This window comes from Rhinopithecus bieti, unplaced genomic scaffold, assembly GCF_001698545.2.
Source record: "Rhinopithecus bieti isolate Rb0 unplaced genomic scaffold, ASM169854v2 scaffold_11839, whole genome shotgun sequence".
NCBI lineage: Eukaryota > Metazoa > Chordata > Mammalia > Primates > Cercopithecidae > Rhinopithecus > Rhinopithecus bieti.
In genome coordinates this window covers 478217-501866 of record NW_016806877.1, presented here as the reverse complement: position 1 = coordinate 501866, position 23650 = coordinate 478217, and the positions used below count along the sequence as shown (strand labels likewise).

General features: G+C 40.9%; 1 protein-coding gene across 1 annotated transcript in view; it reads right to left on the bottom strand.

Annotated features, from left to right (window-relative positions):
* Positions 1 to 23650, bottom strand: part of MYOM1 (myomesin 1) — a 155800-nt gene that overhangs the window by 16374 nt on the left and 115776 nt on the right. Inside the window, exons 23-31 of the mRNA XM_017878326.1 lie at positions 17930 to 18086; positions 16108 to 16214; positions 15947 to 15991; positions 10023 to 10159; positions 6465 to 6620; positions 5375 to 5423; positions 5015 to 5082; positions 1980 to 2093; positions 1028 to 1115 (exon numbers count right to left, since the gene is read on the bottom strand). Coding sequence (XP_017733815.1) covers positions 1028 to 1115; positions 1980 to 2093; positions 5015 to 5082; positions 5375 to 5423; positions 6465 to 6620; positions 10023 to 10159; positions 15947 to 15991; positions 16108 to 16214; positions 17930 to 18086 — 921 coding nt within the window. The remainder of the gene's footprint in view (positions 1 to 1027; positions 1116 to 1979; positions 2094 to 5014; positions 5083 to 5374; positions 5424 to 6464; positions 6621 to 10022; positions 10160 to 15946; positions 15992 to 16107; positions 16215 to 17929; positions 18087 to 23650) is intronic.

The following is a 23650-nucleotide window of genomic DNA, read 5'->3' as shown; positions in this document are numbered from 1 at the left end:
AAAAAAAAAAGCTTTATCAATTCAGAGGTTAAACAACCTCAAATTAAATCAACTCATTTGTCAGAAGTATGAAGCCAAGAAATTCAATGTACTCAAGTGTTATTAAATGGTAACAGCTGCACCTAAACAAGCTAATTCTTAACTTATGAGTCAAGAGTAACTGACACCCAAAAAAGACATAACTGTAATTCTATTGTTGTTGTTTGTTTTGAGATGGAGTCTCGCTGTCACCCAGGCTGGAGTACAGTGATGCGATCTCGGCTCACTGCAACCTCTGCCTCCCAAGTTCAAGCAATTCTCCGGCCTCAGCCTTCCAAGTAACTGGGACCACAGGTGCGTGCTACTCCATCCAGAGGACATTTTCTTATCCGTGTCATCGATTCATACTGAATTAACCATGTAGGTCTCCTGGCCTTCGTCAGCCTGATAATGCTTTTTGCCAATAAACACATTTAGCCCCACCTCCGCCCAAAGTAGGAAGGTGAAATTAGTCAGACTTCTGCTGTTTGTTAGCAATATTATATTTAAAATCTTGTTCAGGAACAAAATTGTAAGTTTGGGAGTCCCAGGTAGATTTTCATCATCATGATATATTTGTCCTTAGCAGTCTCTGAAAAATGGAATTTGCTTTCTTGCTCTGGTAAAAACTGCAAGCCTTCACATTTCATATGTAAATCTTGCTTGCTACCTTTGGAGTGGACTATTTTTTGTCATGCTTCTGACAAAAGTTTTGAGCCTGGAACATTTTATAGAGTTGAAACAAAATGATTTAAATTGAAAACAGACCCCTTGTGGATTCTGGACTATAAATTCTCTAAGGATCAAAAATACACTTCTGATTTCGAAGACGACTAGAAGTGAGGTATTTTTGAATAAAATAGTTCACTCTACTGGAATTTCACTTAAGCCAAAATCTGTGGACAAAAAACGTCAGCATGATTTCAATCGTCAGCTCGGTCTCAATCATCATTCTGGTAAGCTGTATGCAGAAACACACAAGACAGACGCCAGCGGTTGGTGGACTGACCTTCATCCACAAGCTTCAGTCTGCTCTTATCTTTTCCTCGGTCATCTTTCAGGATAACTTCATAAATCCCAGCATCTTTCTTGGAAAACTAAGGGGGAATAGATATACCACATTGCACCTTTCATAGCCGCAGGGCATGGTATCTGTAATTATTTTCTTCTGCTTCTTTTTTTTTTTTTTTTTTTTTTTGAGACAAGGGTCTCACTCTGTCAGCCAGACTGGAGTGCAGAAGTATGATTATAGCTCACTGTATTCTTGAACTCCTGGCCTCAAGCCTTGGCCTACCAAAAGCCGTGGGATTACAGGTGTGAGCCACTGCACCTGACCTGGTATCTGCATTTTTAAAGGCCCTTGATTTACAGAACTGTGATCAAAACACTCTTTGAATAAGCATCTAACTGTGTGAGTGGTGAACCGTTCACAGATGCAGAGATGCACCTCTCTATAATAATTTGATCAGTGAGCTAGCAGTCCTGACTTTTTACCTTCTAAGGCTGTAATTGATATGAGGCTTAAAGTCCTTACCTTTTACTCTACCTTCATTTATTAAAAACCAGTGATCACTAGCTTTATAGTGATATATTTAAATGCTGTGCTCTTTTAAATAAGAAGTGATAAAAATCTATCCTTAAATGAACACCATGTCTGATGTCTCTGTACTTTTAGGACCAGGAGGCTTAAGTACAAATGAAGAAAGCTCCACTTCACTGCCCATATATGGATAAAAGCAACTCAGAAAAGCGAGTTGTGGCATTCAGCTAATATTGGTTTGCTGTCTACCAAATCCACACACGTCATAAGGCTAGAGAAGCTTTTGTGTTCCTACAGCAGTTGGAAGTAAGCTAATATAAATTCCCTGGTCATGAAAGGAATACAGAATCTAGTCACTGTTTTAGGGTAAGACAGAGGGTAGAGAGCTAATATATTACATTTTGCATTTATAATCACCTACCTCTGTTATAAGCAGGGTACATATACCATCCTTAAAGTCGTGCTTTTCATCCACTGATATCTCCCTCTCATCTTTGTACCACACAATATGAGTCTCCTTCTTAATATTTGCCACCTAGGAGCAAAACCATAATTACTTTTTTTAAAATAAGGAAATGTACTCTTGTGAAGTTAAATAGTTCTTAATGCAGCAAGATATAAAAGAAAAAGCACTGAACGTCGAGTGAGAAGACACAGATTTCTAAAGGAATCAATGGAAAGCTATTTTAATTGAGAAAAGAGTTTAGAATCAAGTGGACACCAATAGAATAAACCTAAATCAATAGCATCTCTATTTCCAGCAGTGAAAATTTGACTTTAACATCACGTGGTAGGAAAGAAAAGAGAGAACAGATACATTCATACTGATATACATACTTAAACGAAAATAGAAATCTCAAAACCAAAGGAAGACAAATCCCATCAGATTAAAATACAGGCTGTGTTAGAAAAACAAATGACTTTATTAAAGGAATGGAATGAGTAAGCCCCAATCTATATCTAAAAATTTAGTAAAACATAAATGAAGCATTGCAAATATATGTGGAGGGGAGGCATGGATTAATAAATTAATTACTTAGCAATTTTGAGGAGACTCACTGAGATACACATCTCCTCATCATGTCATCTGTTTCAAATGGACTAAACAACTGCATGTGGTTAAAGGGATCCTGACCTTTATCTACATTGCTTGATTTTTTTTTTTTTACAAAGGAGAATCTACTCATGTATTTCTTGTATAATTCAAATTCTATGAAAAGTAAAGACTTCCTACAAATCAAGAAAACTATCTCAAAACCCCACTGAATAACGGGTGAAAGGTACACACCATTTCCCAAAGAGAAAATACAACTATAAAACCAACAGACAAAGAAAATGTTGTCTCATTGTACATGAGAATATACAGGTTTTAAAATACGAAACAATTTCAGCTAATAAATAAACATAGGAACCACCCTGGTAACTGCAGTGAAACCACTACACACAACCACTCCGCAGCTTTGGGCTTTGCTGAGTACATTGCTCTTGAAATTTGGACATAACCCTTGTGTGGATCCCGGAAGTTCTGCTTAGATAGTTGTTACAAGAGACACTAGGTCCTTAGGGCATGAAGATTTTTAGGTGTTTTTTTTTTTTTTTTTTTGCCGTGGCCCCTTCCTGCACCTGCCCAAAGTGGATCTTGTCTCCTTGCATCTGAGCTTTCTGTTGTCTGGGATGGCAAAGGTCATAGCTCCACATGTGGACTCCTGAGGGAGAGGAAGGTCCCAGTGTGCAAGCTAGGGTTCCACCTATGTTCATTGTTTGTTTTTTTTTTTTTTTTTTTGAGACAGAGTCTCACTCCATCGCCCAGGCTGGAATGCAGTGGTGTCATCTTGGCTCACTGCAACCTCAGCCTCCCGTGTTCAAGCGATTCACCTGCCTCAGCCTCCCAAGTAGCTGGGACTACAGGTGTCCACCACCATGCCTGGCTAATTTTTGTATTTTTAGTAGAGACAGGGTTTCACCACATTGGCCAGGCTGGTCTCGAACTCCTGACCTCAAGTAATCTGCCTGCTTTGGGCTTCCAAAGTGCTGGGATTACAGGCGTGAGCCACCGTGCCGGCCCCTCCTACGTTTTTTTGAGTAGACTAGCGCCAAGCAAGGGCCACCATACTCTTGTGAGTCTGAATGATTAGGTGCGCATACTCCAGGAACTGTAATGCCACATGTGAGGGGCCAAATTTACAGGAATTCCACAATAATGGAACAAAGAGCTGTGGGGAGACAGAGGGAGCCAGAGGCCTTCTAGAGATGACTGTGCTGGGCCTGGAAAGGATTTTGTCAGAGAAGCTGAAAGAAGGTCATTCCAGGCATTGGAATGACAGCGTTAAGCACGAACTGTGTGAATATTCACAACCCATTTCCAGGCTGCCCTGGATTGCTCAGAATCTGGGAATGGGGCTGACTCTCCTGAGAAAGGCCATCACAGGACACCAGAGCTCCTCTGCAGGGGGCCACAGCAAGCGCAGAAGGCGAGGGATGTGTAGGCTTTTGAAAAGGGATGGTTTATAGGGAGGGGCCATGTGGATGAGGAAGTGAGTCGGGGACAGCACGACAGGGCAACTGGGATAAGAGAGAAGCTGAGGGCTTCAGCTGCTGCCTGAGAAAGAGTTTTTCAAGCAGCGTTGCCATTTCCTGTGAGGCTAAAACCTAGAATTGATTTTCCTTATATGTATTTCTGATAGACTGCTGTTTCTTTGAGTTTATCAGATCTAGTAGACACTGGGGCACTTGGGTTCTGGGTGTTATCATGACAATTGTGAAATCCACACCAAATGCCACACCTACGCTTCCACTTGTCCTTGTCAGCCAGCAGGACCTTTACGCTCCCGCTCCAACATCACCCACCAGTTCCTTACCCCAAACATTTCCGATGACTCACTCAGCTACACACCACAAGCTAAAGTACAAACTCGTTTAGAAAGCTATACAGAATTTTTTTTCCTGAATCTTTTCAAAGTCCTAATAAGACAATTGGTTGTGAGCTGCCAACTCTTTTCCACATCTCTCCTTCAAGACAGCACAGTGGCTTGGAGTCAGTGGCACAGCTGGGGAACACCCAGGGGTATTGTTGCGTCAGCCTCACAATTTACTTAGCAAGGTCCACGAAACACTGCAGCTAGAGTGATTCTGGAATAGGTCTATGACTTAGAACACAGATTTGGCTTAAGACAAAAACAATGTGAGAGTCTTTGGAGATTACTAATTAGATAAAGGTCTAGGGTCTTACTAACTAGGTCATTAGTGGAGACTAGGAGTGATCACCTTGCCTTCTCATATTTTATGCCATTTTATTTTAAATCTTTCTTATCAACACATGATTACAGTAACATTCAACAGTAAATATGTGTCCCACTTATCATTTTGGCTCAGATGGAAGAGATGAAAAACTGATCTTCCTCTTCTTTACATTCTATTTCCCTTGAATCAAATATTAAAAATTTATCTATCTCTTACCTTGCATTTCAATAGTACATTACATTCACCAGTCACTTCCCAGCTCAAATACTCAGCAAAGTGAGGACCTATAAAATTTTAATGACATTAGCAATTACTCTATTAATCACAAATGCAAAATCAAAGCTCATACTTAAGTCCTAAGGTGATTTACGTCTGAAGTCAAATTTTTAAAATTCTAGATTTAGCTTTTAAATATTTTAATGTCTACATATTTAACTGTAAATATTTTCAATTATTTTAATTTACTAGGCATTATTAACATAATAATATTCATTTTAATTTGTTATGGAAATAACCTTGGAATATTTTGTACAAAAAAAATTAAAATTTTTCTCTTTATCCACTGCCTATTTTTACCTTGTTTCCTGATCCATTCTTGCCGCTGGAATTCAGCTTCTTTCTGGAGCTTTTGAAAACTACAAATTGAAAACAAGGAAGTGTGAAATTGAGTTGGGTGGTATAAATGCACATGTCAGCCACTGCACTAAGTGATTTATATTCATTATTGTAACACTCATACATTGTGACAACCCTGCTCATTTTTTATCTTTACAGATGAAGAAATAGGCTTAGGAAGGTTGAATAAATTGTACAAGGTCATAAAGCGAGGAAACAGTGAAATAATATTGGATGTTGCAAATACAGAGCTCTGGCCAGCCTTTCCATTGCCTTTGTAACCGCCACATTTTAAATCTGGGTGGCAGTAAGTGAGCAGCTGATTTACTACAATCTAGTTACAATGTATGATTAGTAGATTCGCAACGCACTACTTTTGCATATTTTTATTCTCAATTTTAGTAATTTACAGTAAGTACACATGGCAAAACAGTATCATGGTTTATTTCTGAGACACATACAGTCTTTGTTGTATTACAATCTCCCTCACTGGAGAATTTGAGCAATAAACATTTGTTTTTATATGAAAGTATTTAAATGCAGTCTTGCCTGTGGGCTAGGGATAAATTTGGTGTTCTTTTAAATTAACTTTCATTTCTAAGAAATAAAATACCATGTAAAGTATTAACTGAAAACTGTATTTTTTTTTTTTTTGAGACAGAGTCTCACTCTGTCGCCCAGGCTGGAATGCAGTGGTGCGATCTTGGCTCACTGCAACCTCTGCCTCCCGGGTTCAAATGATTCTCATGCCTCAGCCTCCCAAGTAGCTGGGACCACAGAGGCATGCCACCACACCTGGCTAATTTTTGTATTTTTTGTAGAGGCGGGGTTTTACCACGTTGGCCAGGCTGGTCTTGAACTCCTGACCTCAGGTGATACGCCCGCCTGGGTCTCCCAAAGTGCTGGGATTATAGGCATAACCTACTGCGCCCAGCTGAAATTTGTATTTTGAACATTAGAATTCAATTAAGAAACAATTCTAATGACAACTTTTGTGCCATGAGGTATTTGGATTGAAGGGAGTAGCAAAGCCTGCTGGTTAATGTTCCACGGAATTCTTACCATCTCCAATGAGAACAACAGTAGAATGGTTAGTTGCTTTTCCATCTTGAAGCTGGAAAGTGTACGTTCCCTCATCCTCATCCTGTAGCTTCTCCATGAACATTTCAATGATGCCAGTGTTTCGGTCAATATGCATTTTATATTTCTTCAGTGTGAAAAGAAAATGACAGAGAAATCACTGAGGCAGATATTTTACTTGGATGACAATAAGCTTGATGAAATAAAAATAAACCCCAAAGAGTAATAATTTTAGGCTAGGTGCAGTGGTTCATGCCTGTAATCCCAGTACTTTGGGAGGCCGAGGTGAGGATTGCTTGAGGCCAGAAGTTTCAGAACAGCCTGGGCAACAAAGCGAGACCTTGTCCATATAAAAATAGAAAAATAGCTGGGCACAGTGGCTCACACCTGTAATCCCAGCACTTTGGGAGGCTGAGGCGGGCAGATCACCTGAGGTCAGGAGTTTGACACCAGCCTGACCAATATGATGAAACCCCATCTCTACTAAAAACACAAAAATTAGCCTGGTGTGGTGGGATGTGCCTGTAATCCCAGTTACTTGGGAGGCTGAGACAGGAGAATTGCTTGAACCCAGGAGGCGGAGGTTGCAGTGAGTCAAGATTGCACTATTGAACTCCAGCCTGGGCAATAAGAGCAAAACTCTGTTTAAAAAAAAAGAAAAAAAAAAAAAGGAAAAATTAGCCGGGCATGGTGGTGTGCAACTTTAATCCCAGGTACTCAGGAGGTTGAGATGGGAGGATCTCTTGAACCCAGGAGGTTGAGGCTACAGTGAGCCATGATTGTGCCACTGCACTGCAGCCTGAGCAACAGAAGGAGATGATGTCTAAAAAAAAATTAAACATTAAAAATTAGAGTAATAATTTAAATAAAATTTCTTCATAACTGAACAAGTTCTTCATATTCTTATACCCAGGAAAAGGGAAATATTATGTGGAGTTTTGATCTAGACCAGAATAGATTACTAAAAGTCTGAAATTCAGTTTCTTAAATCTAAATAAAGTTTGTTACCCCAAGTCACAAAATGTCAAAAAGTTGTCTTTAGACTCTCACATTACCTTCCAGATTACATTTTATCTATCTATCTATCTATCTATCTATCTATCTATCTATCTATCTAGAGATGGATTCTTGTTCTGCCGCCCAGGCTGGAGTGCAGTGGTGCCATCTTAGCTCACTGCAACCTCTGCCTCCCAGGTTTAAGTGATTCTGCTGCTTCAGCCTCCTGAGTAGCTGGGACTACAGGTGTGTGCCACCATACCCAGCTAATTTTTGTATTTTTAGTAAAGACGGAGTTTTACCACGATGGCCAGGCTGGTCTTGAAGTCCTGACCTCAAGTGATCTACCCACCTCAGCCTCCCAAACTGCTGGGATTACAGGCATAAGCCACTGCTCCTGGCCTACATTATTTTTAATAAGTAGAATAATGTAAAACTATAGGCAGCAGAAGCAGGTATCTTGCTCATTTATCGCTATCTCCTTGGCATCTTGCACATGCATGGTATATAGTAGTCAATTAATAAATATCTGCTGAATTAATACTTGAAAAAAAAGCTTTTAAATCTATTTACTCTCTCTTTTTTTCTCTTTTTAGAGACAGAGTCTCTGTTGCCCAGGCTGGAGTGCAGTGGTGCAATCATAGTTCACTGCAGCCTTGAACTCCTAGACTCAAGCCTCAGGCCTCAGGCTCTTGAGGCTAGGACTACAGGCACACACCACCATGCCTCACCAATTTTTAAAAATTTTTTGTAGAGATGATGCTTCACTATATTGCCTAAGCTGGTCTCAAACTCTGACCCTCAAGCAATTCCCCTGCCTCGGCCTCCCAAAGTGCTGGGATTACAGGTGTGAGCCACCATGCCTGGCCCTATTTGCTCTTAATGAATGGAAATAGCCCTATTAGACTATACTTATTTTATCATATTGTTTAGACAAATTTTTTTCCGCAGAATGTAAAGATAAGTTTTAGTCACTGGGCATGCAAGCACAAATTCCATGATAGATTTGAATTTGTTAACTTTTGCTATATATAAAATATCACAGAATGAAGGCTCAGGCTTGGGATGAACTCTGTGATGCAATTCATGCTCCTGAGCCTCCCCTGCAGGAAGTCAGTCTCCAACTGAGATCACATGTTTGCTTAGCATCCCCCATCCCATCCTGCTCCCCAACAATAAATCATTTGAACGAGAAACAACTTCAGACTCTCTTTCTAAGAAACTTGACTTAAGAGAGCAGGTGCATACTCTCAAGGCAACACATGTGCACGCTTGAACACGTGAAGGGGAGTAGTCTATATGCACATATGCATGAATGTTCACTCAATGACTGTGGGGTGATGGGTGAGGCCGACAACACTTTTCCTTCCTCTCCCCTGGCCAGGTGGTGATCACAGCAGTTGAGGGAACATTTTGAAAGTGGAGAGGAGATGGGTCGCAGTGGACACAGGAGTCAGGAGTGACTTGTTCTGCCCCAGAGCAAGTCACTCTACGCATTGGGAAGGACTGTACTGCATACTCTCCTAATATTCATGGTACTCGTTTCCCTCTAACAAGTCCTCAAATGTTTTAAAAATACATCTCAGTGAAAAGGGAAAGGGTTGCTAATAACAGTCACAAACCACACCTCCTCTGCCCTTTCAGTTTCCCATTTACACCCATGATAGCACAGGTGATGGTCAGAGCCCCTGAACCCCCAGTTCTTCGATACTACTGGGCACTGGCCTGATCTTGACTTGGCTGATGTCTGTGGGGAGGACAAATAAAGCTTAGATGTTGTAACTCTATAAAAACAATGTTTATGTTAAAAGGAAAGGAAAGAGTATGTTATATATATATATATAATTACCTATGTAAATATGACACAGATATACACATAGAGAAGCATAGAAAAATGTCTAAAAAAGTATATACCAATATGTACATCAAAAAGCCATTAGAAGTGTTACAGCTGTTTTAGAATTCATCTAGCAGGCTTTCCGGTTTGTGCTGGAAAGACCCCCCAGCACTGCCACCAAATTAACAAAAGCCCTAAGAATGTGCGATTAGTCCTTTCTGAGTCTTTAATGCTTTTTACAATAAGGATGTATTGTGTTTTTAACCAGAAAAGCAATGAAAGGTATTTTTATTGAATTTTTCAGAGCCATTAGGACAAGAGGCCTGTTCTTCATATAACGAATCAAGTCCGTGCTGAGGTGCCCAGTGTGAGTATGATGTGAATTCAGGTAAGGGTATGGGCTCCTCTGCCTCCCAGGACAACCTCTCTATTTTCATGGGTGATCATACATCTCGGTTTGCCTGAGACCGTTTTGGTTTATGACTGCTGTCCTTTCATTCTCAAAGCGTCCCAGTTGGCATAATATGATATAGTCAATCTGTACTTTCATTTCACAGTTTTCACTTGTGAGAAGGATTTAAACTCACCCACTCCACCACCCAGCGGTTTTTATAACAACATATCCACATCCACATAAGGCTTCCTCAGTGTATTCTACAATGATACGTTAAAAAGGCAAAAAAGTGTAAAACCTACCGGGCCTTCAAAAATTTCCTTCTCGTTAAATATGTAGTTGACTTTGGCATTGCCAGACAGCTTCTCAGCCTGCATCCAAAACCGGACCTGGCCCTTTTCCAAAATTTCAACTGCCAACTCTGATTTAACTGGGACAGCTATGAAAAGTAAAAATAAACACAGTGATTATATTGGTAACCAATTATATTGGTACTCATTTTCCAACAAGCGAAAAACAAAAAACAAAAAAAACCCGGGCAATGGAAATGACAATGTAGCACCTGCTTCTTGCAAAGCTCAGAGACAGTGAGAGTCGCAGGGAAAGGTTTAAAGACACAGGGACTCAGCTCTGATGCTGGGACTGTCATTAGAGCAAGTTGTTCATCCTCTTTGAATCATTAGTGTCTCAACTGTAAAAATGAGGAAAATGAACTTACCTCTAGGGGCATGGGGCACTTGTAGTCAATATCTGTAACTTTCTACCAAGGCTTTTGGTTGGCGTTTTTTCTTTTTTTTTCTTTTTTGTTTTTTTTTTTTGCAACAGGTTCTCGCTCTGTTGCCCAGGCTGGAATACAGTGACACGATCTCGGCTCACTGCAACCTCTGCCTCCTGGGTTCAGGCGATCCTCTCACCTCAGCCTCCTGAGTAGCTCACACAACAGTCACGCACCACCACACTCAGCTAGGTTTTTTTTTTTTTTTTTTTTTATTAGACAGGGACTCACTGTGTTGCCCAGGTTGGTCTTGAACTCCTAGCCTCAAGTGATCCTCCCTCCTTGGCCTCCCAAGGTGTTGGGATTACAGGTGTGAGCCACCTCATCTGGTTGGCAGGTGCTGTATTTTAAAATACCCTTTTCAAGTTTCAAGGGATGCTTTTCTTTGCATTATTCCATATTCACTAGCAAGTTCAGTGTGATAAATTCATTCCAATGCAGGACTGAGAGGGGGCTCAGATGTCATCTATCGAGGGGGTTTCAAGGCGGAGAGAAGGTGGGTTTTGGAGTCCCACCAAGATCTGGACCAGTTACTCTCCTCCTTTAGATCTTGTGTCCCTCACCTGCTAACATGGACGTGCTATGAAGAGTAAATATAAGGCCGGGCATGGTGGCTCACACCTGTCATCCTAACACTTTGGGAGGCCGAGGTGGGTGGATCACTTGAGGTCAGAAGTTTGAGATCAGCCTGGCCAACATGGTGAAACCCCGTGTCTATTAAAATTACAAAAATTAGCCAGGCATGGTGGTGGGCGCCTATATCCCAGCTACTCCGGAGGCTGAGGCAAGAGAATTGCTTGAGCCTGGGAGGCAGAGGTTGTAGTGAGCCAAGATCACATCACTGCACTCCAGCCTGGGCAACAGAGTGAGACTCTGTCTCTAAAAAACAAACAAACAAACAAACAAACATAAATATAGTAAGAGAACCATTAAGGTACTGTGAATAGTGGTCTGTGTTCAAGAAGGTTGGTTCTCTTCCTCCCCTCACTTTACTGATCTCTTTACACAATCTCAACTACACCCCAGGAGACAGTGGTAACACATCTGGGTGGCAGAGCTGAGAGCAGGGTCACTCCTCCATCTCTTCTGTATTCCTCTTGGTCCTGGTTGTCCACAAGATGGTTTTCCGGTGTGAGCAGGATGTCTGAGTGCACCAGGGCGGCAAGGGCAGAGGCTAAGTTTCTCCCTTACAGGACGTTCATGCTTGCTACAAGTAAGTCTTGAGGAGAGTAGAAAGTACAATTTCTTCTAAAAATATCTGGAGACCTCATTCTAGGGAACTTACTATGTGAGTGAAGAGGTTACCTAAGAGGCCCAGAGTGGTGAGGGAGGAGGAGGAACAGGCCCTCCTGGAAGCCTCCAGCTCCCTTAATGTTCACTGTCCTCCCTGAGTCCTGAGAACATCGCCTGGAGAATGCTGGCCGCCTTGAATGTCCACAGGGGGCACGGAGCAAAAGTGGCTGTGCATACCTAGAGACAGCCCATGTCACAGTCAGGGGAGCAGGCTCCAGAGGCAGACCACCTGGGTTTAACCAGCTGTGTGCAAATGATCTAATTACTTCACCTCTCCAGGCCTCATGTTCTTCCCCTCTAAAATCAAATCACCACAATACCAACCCTTTTAAGGTAATTGTGGAATTCAAATAATATATCATGCTTAACTACTCTATAGAAAGCCTGGCATATAATAAATGCTCTATTAATGTTGGCTGTTAATATTTTGGTATCTCTTTCCTCCTTTAGTTGCTTCTACAACACCCTGGAAACACCTTTTTTTTTTTGAGATGGAGTCTCACTCTGTCGTCTAGGCAGTGGCATGATCTCAGCTCACTGCAACCCCTACCTCCCGTGTTCAAGAGATTCTTGTGCCTTAGCCTTCAGAGTAGCTGGGATTACAGGGGAGAGCCACTACACCTGGTTAATTTTTACAACCACTAAATTTTAGAATATAATATGTTGACACCTAAGAGGACACACCAACATATCTATATTTATATATACATGCTTGTGCATGTCTCCCCACATACAGTGCATGTATACAAGAGGGGTAACAACTGGTGTCTGCAAATGAAGGGCTATTATGCAGCATGCTGAGAATACCAAAGTGTACCCTCCCCCCACACCCCCAAAATACCTTGAATTCTGGGTGTACGGATATATATTCAAATAAGCTATCTTTCCACACTGCAATTTAGTATCAATACTGGCAAGATAGACTAAGTCACTTTCTATTTTTAGCTTTGTGCATTTTTATTTTTTCCATTTACTCAGCTCTAAATTTCCTTAGGCTCTTTTCTCTGGCAGTTAATGTGCCTCAGTGAAATATGTTATTTGTAGGTTTAAGGCACATGTTTAGTGGTTTTCAAAATATTTTTGAAAACAGCTTAAAATAGGAGAATTTACTGTGCCAAAGGATAAAGGAATACCATACTCTTTATTACATTCTCTAAGAAATAAGACAGTTTAAAACTTTACCAGATCTCACGAAAACAACTTCATCAACATGCCAGCATTTACAAAGATGAAGTGGCTACGAATCAATAAATCGCATGTGCTACTTTGATCCTATCACCAGGCCTCTGAAAATATTCACGTGGTGACCTCATTGGTCTGAGAGTGGTAGGGGAAAGAAAACAGCGGGCGCTGTAGTATTGAAAAATGTTGCTTCCTTGGGTTAACCAAAACACCCCTGGGTTGGGGGCTTTGATACTTGCATGTCAGAGTTTGTTATTTTGTGATTTTTATATTTATTTTTTGTGACAGATTCTCACTCACCCAGGCTGAAGTGCAGTGGCATAATCACGGCTCACTGCCGCCTCCAACTGCTGGGCTCAAGTGATCCTCCCGCCTCAGCTTCCCGAGGAGCTGCTGCCACACCTGGCTAAGTTTTGTTTTTTTGTAGAGATGGGGTTTCACCATGTTGCCAAGGCTGTTCTTGAACTCCTGGGCTCAAGTGATCCTCCCACCTTGGCCTTCCTAAGTGCTGGGATTACAGGCATGAGCCACCTTGCCCAGCCACATGTCAGAGTTTTAATCAGTCTCGGGTTCCCCCTACCAAAATGTGACACTGGGTCTCTGATAAAAGGATACCTGAGTTTGCTGCTACCCTCTCTCTTAGCACCAATAATCAGAGTTCTTGGGCTTATGCAAGAGAAAATATCTCAGTATAAATGACAGTGACCTCAGGCAATGCCTACTGCCTGGATTAATTCTCTCTCCAAGTCCATATGAATACTGAATTCCAGGGAGGCCTGGGCATCTTGAGCTCAAAAGTGACACCCCATCTTCTCTCATCTCTACCCTTTAAGCTGAATGTAAATGTTGTTTGGATCAGTTGTTGTCTAGACACTTAACCAATGTTTATGATCTGACTAGGTTAGTAGGTGCTGCTGTTTCTCCCCATTTCTGTCAATGTTGGAGAGTAGAAAGTATAACCACCTTATGGAGCTTGGAGACTTCTGCTCTGGGCAGCAGGTTCAGGGATCACTGTTCTGTTTCAATTAATGTTTATATTTTTCCCGAATAGTTCATGGATCTATCAATACCATATTCGTTATCTCTTACAGTATTTATTTATTTATTTATTTATTTTGAGATGGAGTCTTGCTCTGTCACCCAGGCTGGAGTGCGATGGCATGATCTCGGCTCATTGCAACCTCTGCCTCCCAGGTTCAAGGGATTCTCCTGCCTCAGTCTCCTGAGTAGCTGGGGTTACAGGTGCCCGCCACCACACCCGGCTAATTTTTTGTATTTTTAGTAGAGATGGGGTTTCACCATGTTGGTCAGGCTGGTCTTGAACTCCTGACCTAGTGATCCACTCACTTCGGCCTCCCAAAGTGCTGGGATTACAGGCGTGAGCCACCGCACCCCACCCTCTTACAGCATTTCTATATAGTAGGTGCTATAAACCATTGTGACAGTCATTCCTGGAAAAGAAACCAAGGCACAGAGAAATAAAAGGGAGCTGCCCAGGCACACAGCTTGAGTCAAAAGTCCAGAACACAGAGTCCAGGCCAAACACTTTGGGATACACTTCAGTACTTTCCATAAACTTTTTCAAAATTAACATTTGAAACCTCACTCATGATGTTACTTTCCCAGTTTTATGGTGAGTAAGCATACAGATGAGAAATGGCTTGCCTAACGCCACATGGTGGCACGGAGGGTTCTTCCCTAGAATTTAGAAGTCTGCGCCCTACAGTCACGTCTCACGGGCACTCCACTCTGCTACTTTGCTGAACAAAGTTGGGTTCGTTTTTGTTTTTAGAGATACGGTCTCGCTCTGTTGCCCAGCGTGGAGTGCAGTAGCGTGATCATGGCTCACTGCAGCCTCGAACTCCTGGGCTCAAGTGATCCTCCCGCTCCATCCTCCGAAAGTACTGGAATTACAGGTGTAAACCACTGTGCCCAGCCCAAAATTGGTTTTCAGAACATTACAGCTGAGGCCAGTATCATCAGCACTCAGCCTCACTGTCAAACAAGTCACTCCTTACAGATGTAAGAGAAGATCGGCAATTCATTCTAGAGCAGTGTATGTGGTTTTTAAATTCCAGTCTCCACTGGGAATTTACTAAAAGTGAAAGATACACTTCCTAGAAAAATGCACATATACAAATCTACAAAGGCTGTTTGTCCACAGTGCGGAATAGGAATATAGTTTTCTGGATTCCTGAAACTCCTTTATGAGTAGAGGATTTCTATTTAAGTATTAAAATTGCTGATTTAAAAAGAATGAGTGTATACTATCACTTTCTACTTGTTTTCTCAAACTCCAGGGTGTAACTTTCCGGATGCTTCACTACCTTGGCCAGTGGGTACTAATTGCAAGAGATCCCCCTATCTGGACAGTGGAACCTTCCGAGGGTCATTTCCGACTTCCTTCTCTTTTCTTAGTGTCAAGTGTGGAATTTAATCTTTTATGTAGAAGGTACTTTATTGAAGGGTTGTGCATAGTTCAGAGGGATTCTTTTTCTGACAAAGGCATGTTTGCCCAATTTTCCAGGAGTTGAAAATGGTAGCTACTATCTTTATATTGTCTTTATTTAGAGGTATGATTCTTCTTTTAAGTGCCAATCTTACTTAGGAATAGATTGGTTTGCATAAAGACATATAAGTGAATATACCCAGAAAATACATATGTGATTCCAACATATGTGGGCAAAAAGTGAAGAACTTAATTACTCAGATGTTACACCTGTGTAGCCTGACACTTCGCCATGTAATGGAGCACGGGATTTATTTTCTATGTTAGTATCCTTTGTATCTCTGGAGAGCAACGGCAAAGGAAAAGGCATCGCTTCTAGAAAGCACATCTGTAGCTACTGATGTGTGTTCCACTAAATGTTCTCAAGAGTCTCTCTCTTAATCCCATCAGAGCTGTCATTGGATCTATTCCAGAAGTTGCTGCCTGGTGAGACTGCTCAAATCTGTGTATGCATTGTGGATACTTACTTGGGAACTTGTGGTCATGGCTGAGAGCAAGTAAACGTTTCAATTCTGTAGGGGGAAAAAGCAAGCAATTAAACCTTAAACTACTAAAATAAAAACCACTTAAGAATCATCGAGAAATCAAAGCAACATTCGACATGTGAATGCACTGATTTTAAACTTACCTTCTTCATCTATTAAGTAGCTTGATGCTATTCCATCAGTGTCTGTTACATCGCAAGAGTAAATACCCAAGTCGTCCATCCCAAGGTCTTTGAAGGTCATTTTCGTCCTTCGGAACAAAATATTTTTCTTAGAAATGAGGGTGTGTGGGATCTGTGGGCCTGTGTTTCCCCTGATTCTGAGCAGTTGTATATGCTGCTCCTTTCATCTGGATGCCTCCTCTCATCTCGCTGAGCTATAGCCTACGTGTTCTTGGTGTCTCAGGTTCAATGTCATTTACTCTGGGAGGACTTTCCTTACCTCCTTCCAGGGGGTGATGGTGACAGGGGAGTGGAACTGGCACAAATCCCACATGCCCAAGCTATGTTGCTTATCAGTGCACATCCTGCAGAAAAATATCCAGCTGAGCAGCCCCTGCTGGGAGCCAGACACTTCTCCCGCCAAGGGCAGAACCTGTTGTTGGTAACTCTGGGTGCCTCTCCTATGCCATCTCCTGCTCTCCCCTTTTCTGAACTTATTATAAGCATCTGTATTCTCCCCACTGTATAATTCCTCTGCCTTCAGAGACAGGAACTGCTTTGTTTACTGTGTTATCCCCAGCACCCAGTACCTTGTCTGGCACATAATATGTGTAATAAGTAAATGAATGGCTCAGTGGGCAAGTTCATTGCGTTTTCTAACTTTGGCAAGCTATATTGCTAGGCAGTGTCTAAGACCAACCAAACATTGAAATGTTAAGTGTACAAACTGGGAGAAAAATTTATCATTCAATTATCTTTTCGTGGGGCAACTGTGTTTCATGTCAAGAAATTTACAGCATAGGGGCAGAAAAAGTTCTTTAATTATATTCAGTATTTGCTTGTCATTCTACAACAAAATTGCCAGTTTTTTCTTTGATTTCTGAGATATACTGGGCTTCATTGTAATAGAAAAAAGTACTTAGAAGTACTGTGCTTTATCAAATACTTTGCTTTATCATATCAATCCAATGTGGTTGACACTATGAAAATATAAAGCTTCGTAAGCTTTTGCTATAAAGCAAAGTAAAAAGAACACTCAAAATCTTGGCGTTGAAAGGAAATGACAGATCACACAAGTCCTCCATTCTCCCCACTCTCATTTTATAGAAAAAGAAATCCGAGGTTCGTGAAAGTTAAATAGCTGCTCAAGGTTATACAGCCAGCTCCTGGTAGAGTTGGGCCTAGAGCTTTTCCATGTCGTACTTCCACACAGAGCTTTCTTCCCATGTACTACTGGCTCACTCATGAGTGATGGTGAAAAAAGCAGAAGAGATTATCCTCAAACCATTTAATTTACCATTAACTTGAAATAGCAGGTTCTTCCTAGCCCCTATAAGTATCCTCATTATTACTTTAAGATTTCAAAATTTCATAGATGATGAGAATCATCTTTAAAGCTGATCTTTATGTCAATCGAATGTTTATAATAGCATAAATGAGATAAATAAGAAAGCACTTTAAATGGAATAATGTAAAAAGTATTTTAGAAGGGTTATTATCATTATTTTATTTTATTAGAGACAGGGTCTCACTATGTTGCCCGGGTTGGTCTTGAACCCCTAGGCTCAAGTGATCTTTCTGCCTCAGTCTCCTGAGTGGCTAGGATTTCAGGTGTGAGTCAATGAGCCAGTCTAGGATGATTATTTTTAAGGTTTAAGTTGGTTATTATGTTCTACAATACCAGATATAAAATATATGTGATTTCATCCTCTTATTCCAAGCAATTTAAGTGGAAATCAAAGAGCTCACCTCATTCTCCTACAGTGAAAAGGAAAACCATGATTGTGATTGACATAGTCCTTACTTGTTGCCCTTGCTTTCGACTTCTAACCGTGGAGAGTCCTCAGTGGATACGTAATCTTTGGACCAGGTGAACTCGGACTTTGGAGTCATCTGATCACATTCGAAGTTCAATGAAATGACTCCATCATCATCCACATTTACAACAACCTCTTTGGTTCCTACAAGATCAAAAAGAAGGTACTGATACTTCGTGAGGAAAGCAACCAACTAAGAATTTGTTACCTTGAGATCCTTTACTTTAGCCCTAAAGCAGGGCCCTGAGCCCAGGTCAAGGAAAAGTTTCACTGCTCATGTGAAGGGACAGTCCTACTCTACAATTTGACTTTTATGCCATAACACGAAATTAGATGGTTGCACCACGTTTCTTAGGTAGAGTCAACACCATGGACAGTAGTGTTTGTTATGTGACTGATGGTATAGTTAAGGGAGTGGTTTGATTGCAGTAAGGAGACAAGGCAGCTTTGGGAAAAGGGAAAGTCAATTGATTTTGATCAGGCCCTAATTCATGACTTTTGCTTCAATAATATCCACATGCAATCAGTCACCAGGAAAGGGCAGAGATGAAGAACCCAAAAGGAAATTGAATGGGAGAAAGTAAAGAAACTAAGAATCGCCTATATTCACGTATTCAAAGTCTTCAAGTCATTTAAGAGTGGAGAAATATATGGATGCCTGTCTGTGGATCACATAACCATAAATCAATTTAAAGATGTCCCTCTAGACTAGAGTGATAGCAACTGAGAAATGACTATTATTGAACTGCATGGAAATTTAAATGGAAATGAGTTTCAAGAGATTCAGCTCTTTCAAGAAGATTGGTTTTTGGATTAAAAAAAACCAAAGCCAATTCAGTTAGTGTTTTGAGTTATTCTATTTTTGAGAGTTATAATAAATTGCACCTGCACCTAATAGAGAATTCTAGGAGAATTTGTACAGCATATGAAACATTCACATCTATTCCTAAATTCAGTTGAAAGGAGTAAAATGCTCTACTCAGATTTATACTCATTCAATTGCCAGTCTAAACTTCGTTTGTTTTAGTACATTAGGAAAATATATTAAAAAAATAAAATAATATACAGTTTGTTTCAGTACATTAGGAAAAATATATTATATTCAATTCCAGAAAAGTACAGCTATATTTTTTTAAAAAGCATAAAAAAACTTCCAAAAGAATTGAATGGGCCGGACGCGGTGGCTCAAGCCTGTAATCCCAGCACTTTGGGAGGCCGAGACGGGCGGATCACGAGGTCAGGAGATCGAGACCATCCTGGCTAACCCGGTGAAACCCCGTCTCTACTAAAATAAAAAAAAACTAGCCGGGCGAGGTGGCGGGTGCCTGTAGTCCCAGCTACTCGGGAGGCTGAGGCAGGAGAATGGCGTGAACCCGAGAGGCGGAGCTTGCAGTGAGCTGAGATCCAGCCACTGCACTCCAGCCTGGGCGACAGAGCGAGACTCCATCTCAAAAAAAAAAAAAAAAAAAAAAATTGAATGTTTTCTCTCTAGATTGTATCATAAGAGGCCAACATCCTGGCCTACTGTCCAATAAAACTTGTTAGTGGAAAAAAATTTGCAAACGTTTTCCCAAGGGAAGGCCAAGAGGAAACCAGTGCCTAAATGGTGCCTGGCAGGATGATCTTGGTTCCTGAGCCTGACAGTTGATTTAACTTATGTCCGTACAAATGGCAGTGTATGCTTCAACTATACATTTCCAAAAAGTGATTGTTAGCACATGCAAAGCTTAAAGAAGACTGGTTCTAGAAAATTTTTTAAAATTCCTTTTTCTTAAACAAAGGGCTACTTTCATATTTGGTTACATAGATAAACTGAAATAACAATTAATTAAAGAAGGCTTAAGGATTCCTTAATTGTCTGCCATATGTTACTTTTAAAGGGCTATATGTATTCCATTGCAAGTTGCAGCCCACATTTTATTTCTGTTCCTGATGACACGTGACTAATCCTCACACTCTAGTTTCGTATAATATTGAACAAATGCTCTTATTAAAACTTAAGAAAAGGCTAACACTGAAGAATGTTGAGGTTTAGACTGTGTTATAATATACAGTTTGTGTGACTGAGTAACAGAAAGAATGCAAACAGAAATTTTTGTATATCTGTGTTGTTACAGAGAGAAAAGAAGTGAGGTAATCTTGCTTTTTGCATAATCTCTACTTTGGAAGCATGACAGATTGTTCATATTAATCATTCATTGTTCTATCTGTAATCCCTTTTTTATTTTTTTATTTTTTTAAATTTTTTTTGAGACGGAGTCTTGCTCTGTCACCCAGGCTGGAGTGCAATGGCCGGATCTCGGCTCGCTGCAAGCTCCGCCTTCCAGGTTCACGCCATTCTCCTGCCTCAGCCTCCCGAGCAGCTGGGACTACAGGCGCCCGCCACCTCGCCCGGCTAGTTTTTTTGTATTTTTTAGTAGAGACGGGGTTTCACCGTGTTAGCCAGGATGGTCTCGATCTCCTGACCTCGTGATCCGCCCGTCTCGGCCTCCCAAAGTGCTGGGATTACAGGCTTGAGCCACCGCGCCCAGCTAATCCCTTTTTTAAAAGGAAGTGAATCATCCATATGCTTGCTGTTTATTACATTAGAGGTATGACAAGTTTACAACAAAAACATTGCTTATTGATTGTGAAAGATTTGACTTTTCTGAAAACAAAATAACCACAAAACAGAAAGAATATGAACAATTTAATCAGCTTCGCCATTCTCTCAATGTTGTAGATAACTTTTGTACTGTAACACCTTACCCATTTGGAACACTGCCCAAAACCAAGAAATAAGGAAAATAAGCCTCTAATAACAGTTCTGATGTGACAAAGTCCACATGCTCGTATGCTGCACACTCACCAGAGAAGTGGAATCCTTTTTTTTTTTTTTTTTTTTTTTTTTTTTTGAGACAGGGTCTCACTCTGTCACCCAGGCTGGAGTGCAGTGGTGTGATCTTGCCTCACTGTGGCCTTGGCCTCCCAGGTGATCCTCCCACCTCTGCCTCCCAAGTAGCTGGGATCACATGCACATGCCACCACACTCGGCCAATTTTTTTGCATTTTGTGTAGAGACAGGGTTTCGCCATGTTGGCCAGGCTGGTCTCAAACTCCTGAGCTCAAGTGATCCACCCACTCTGGCCTCCCAAAGTGCTGGGATTACAGACATGAGCCACTGTGCCCAGCCTTGGAGTCTTTCTATACTTTGCTTGAGACAATTCTAACAAACCTAGTTGGTTGGTTTCCCTCAGTAGATTAAAAAAAAAGAGGGAGGTAAGAAGCTACTATGAGCAGGAGCATTGAGAATAAAGAAAATGACAGCAAGAGAAGAAGGAGAAAACTAAAAGTAGGCACAAAACATTATTTACTATAGAGGCACATAGCTTCTCACCCCATAACAACATTGCTGTGTCACAACACCGTGTATTAAATAAAGGTGATACTTAAACGGCTCTAAGTCACAGAAAAAGGTAAATAAGATTCAGTATACTGCATCCAAGAAGGATGAAAAGCACTTATTAAATTGCATAATTTATTTTGAAAGGATTTTTATCGGAAAGTCTTGAAATTTTAAAGTATTAATGCTTTAGCGGTAAACTCTCAGGCAAATGGAACAAATGGTCATCTAAAACAATAATTTGTTCAGGTTTTTGAATGGCCAAATTTGGTCCCAAACCCATGAAACTTGGAGAATAAGAAAATCCTGGCCAGGCATAGTGGCTCATGTCTGTAATCACAGCACTTTGGGAGGCAGAGGCAGGAGGATCTCATGAGGCCAGGAGTTTGAAACCAGCCTGGCCAACAAGGTGAAACCCCATCTCTATTAAAAATATAAAAATTAGCCAGGCGTGGTGGCGCGTGTCTGTATTCCCAGCTACTTGGGAGGCTGAGGCACAAGAATCACTTGAACCTGAGAGGCGGAGGGTGCAGTGAGCTGAGATCATACCACTGCACTCCAGCCTGGGCAACAGAGCAAGACTCTGTCTCAAAAAAAAAGAAAGAAAGAAAATCCTGTTTAGTTTTTGTCTCAATTGCCTCAGTAGTAACTGAGCAAAGAATATATTCAGCAAAGAATATAGAGCTGAATCACTGAAGTGCAGTTGGTCCTTCATATCTATGGGTTCTGCAACCGTGGATTCAACCAACTGTGGATCGAAAATACTTGGGGAGAAAACAATAAAAATAAAAACGCATCAATAAAAACAATGCAAATTAAAAAACAATACAGTATCCCAACTCTTTACATAGCATTTACATCCTATCAGGTATTATAAGCAAGCTAGAGATGATTTAAAGTATAAAGGAAGATATCTGTAGGTTATATGCATACACTATGCCATTTTATAAAGGGACTTGAGTGTTCCTGGATTTTGGTATCCACAGGGGTCCTGGAACCAATCCCCAGGATAAAGAGGTATAACTGTATTCTGAAAATAAACTTTGTAAAGCATTTCAAAATCTTTTGTGAAAATATGAAATGAAACAAAAGATGTTGCTTATTTGCCTTTTTAAATAAGAGATATTATTTTTAGGTTCCAAGCTACATCTGTGTTTCAACTTCAACCTATGAGTCGTACATCATTACCTTATAGTTGAGTTGTAACGTAAGAAATGGGATCATTTACACTTTTAGAAAAGAATGTGGAAATTTTTTCAAAGTCTTACATTAAAAATTATAATTTAAAATTAGGTAATTGGCTGGGCTCACTGGCTCACACCTGTAATCTCAACATTTTGGGAGGCCAAGGTAGAAGGATTACTTGAGCTCAGGAGTTTGAGACCAGCCTGGGCAACAAAATGAGACTTTTTATCTACAAAAAAAAAAAAAAAAAAAATTTAAATTAGTAGGGTGTGATGGCTAACACCTGTAGTACCAGCTACTAGGGAAGCTGAGGTAGGAGGATCACTTGAGCCTGGGAGATGGAGGCTGTGGTGAGAAATGATCATGCCACTGCACTCCAGCCTGGGTGACAAAATGAGACCCTGTTGCAAAACAAAAACCAAAACAGACAAACAAACAAACTTAAGTAATTGCTAGGAGAGAGCCAAATAGGTAAGGATTAGCTATAATATCAATCAGTAACTGAGAGTTTCCCTTATCTGTGACGCTTTTCTTGATTAACTATGTCAAATCAGTATATCATAAGCAATATTTGTAATGGGTAGAAAAGAGAGGCATGAGCATTTCTTCAACTTATGCACACATAATTGTGGGTGCTACTGGTGGATTTATTAAATAAATGAACAATAAAGGAAACAAAGAGTGTTTAAACTATATTTGGCACTTAAGATTTAAAACTTTCTTTTCTTTTTTTTACTTTTTTTTTCTTTTTGAGACAGAGTCTCACTCTGTTGCCTAGGCTGGAGTGTGTAGTGACGCGATCTAGGCTCACTGCAACCTCTGCCTCGGGTTCAAGTGATTCTCCTGCCTCAGCCTCCGGAGTAGCTGGGACTATAGGCGCATGCCACCACGCTGGGCTAATGTTTTTGTATTTTTGGTAGAGACGGGGTTTCACCGTGTTAGCCAGGATGGTCTCGATCTTCTGATCTCATGATCCGCCCACCTCAGCCTCCCAAAGTGCTGGGATTACAGGCGTAAGCCACCGCACCGGCCAGATTTAAAAATTAAAACTGGCCGGGCGCGGTGGCTCAAGCCTGTAATCCCAGCACTTTGGGAGGCCGAGACGGGCGGATCACGAGGTCAGGAGATCAAGACCATCCTG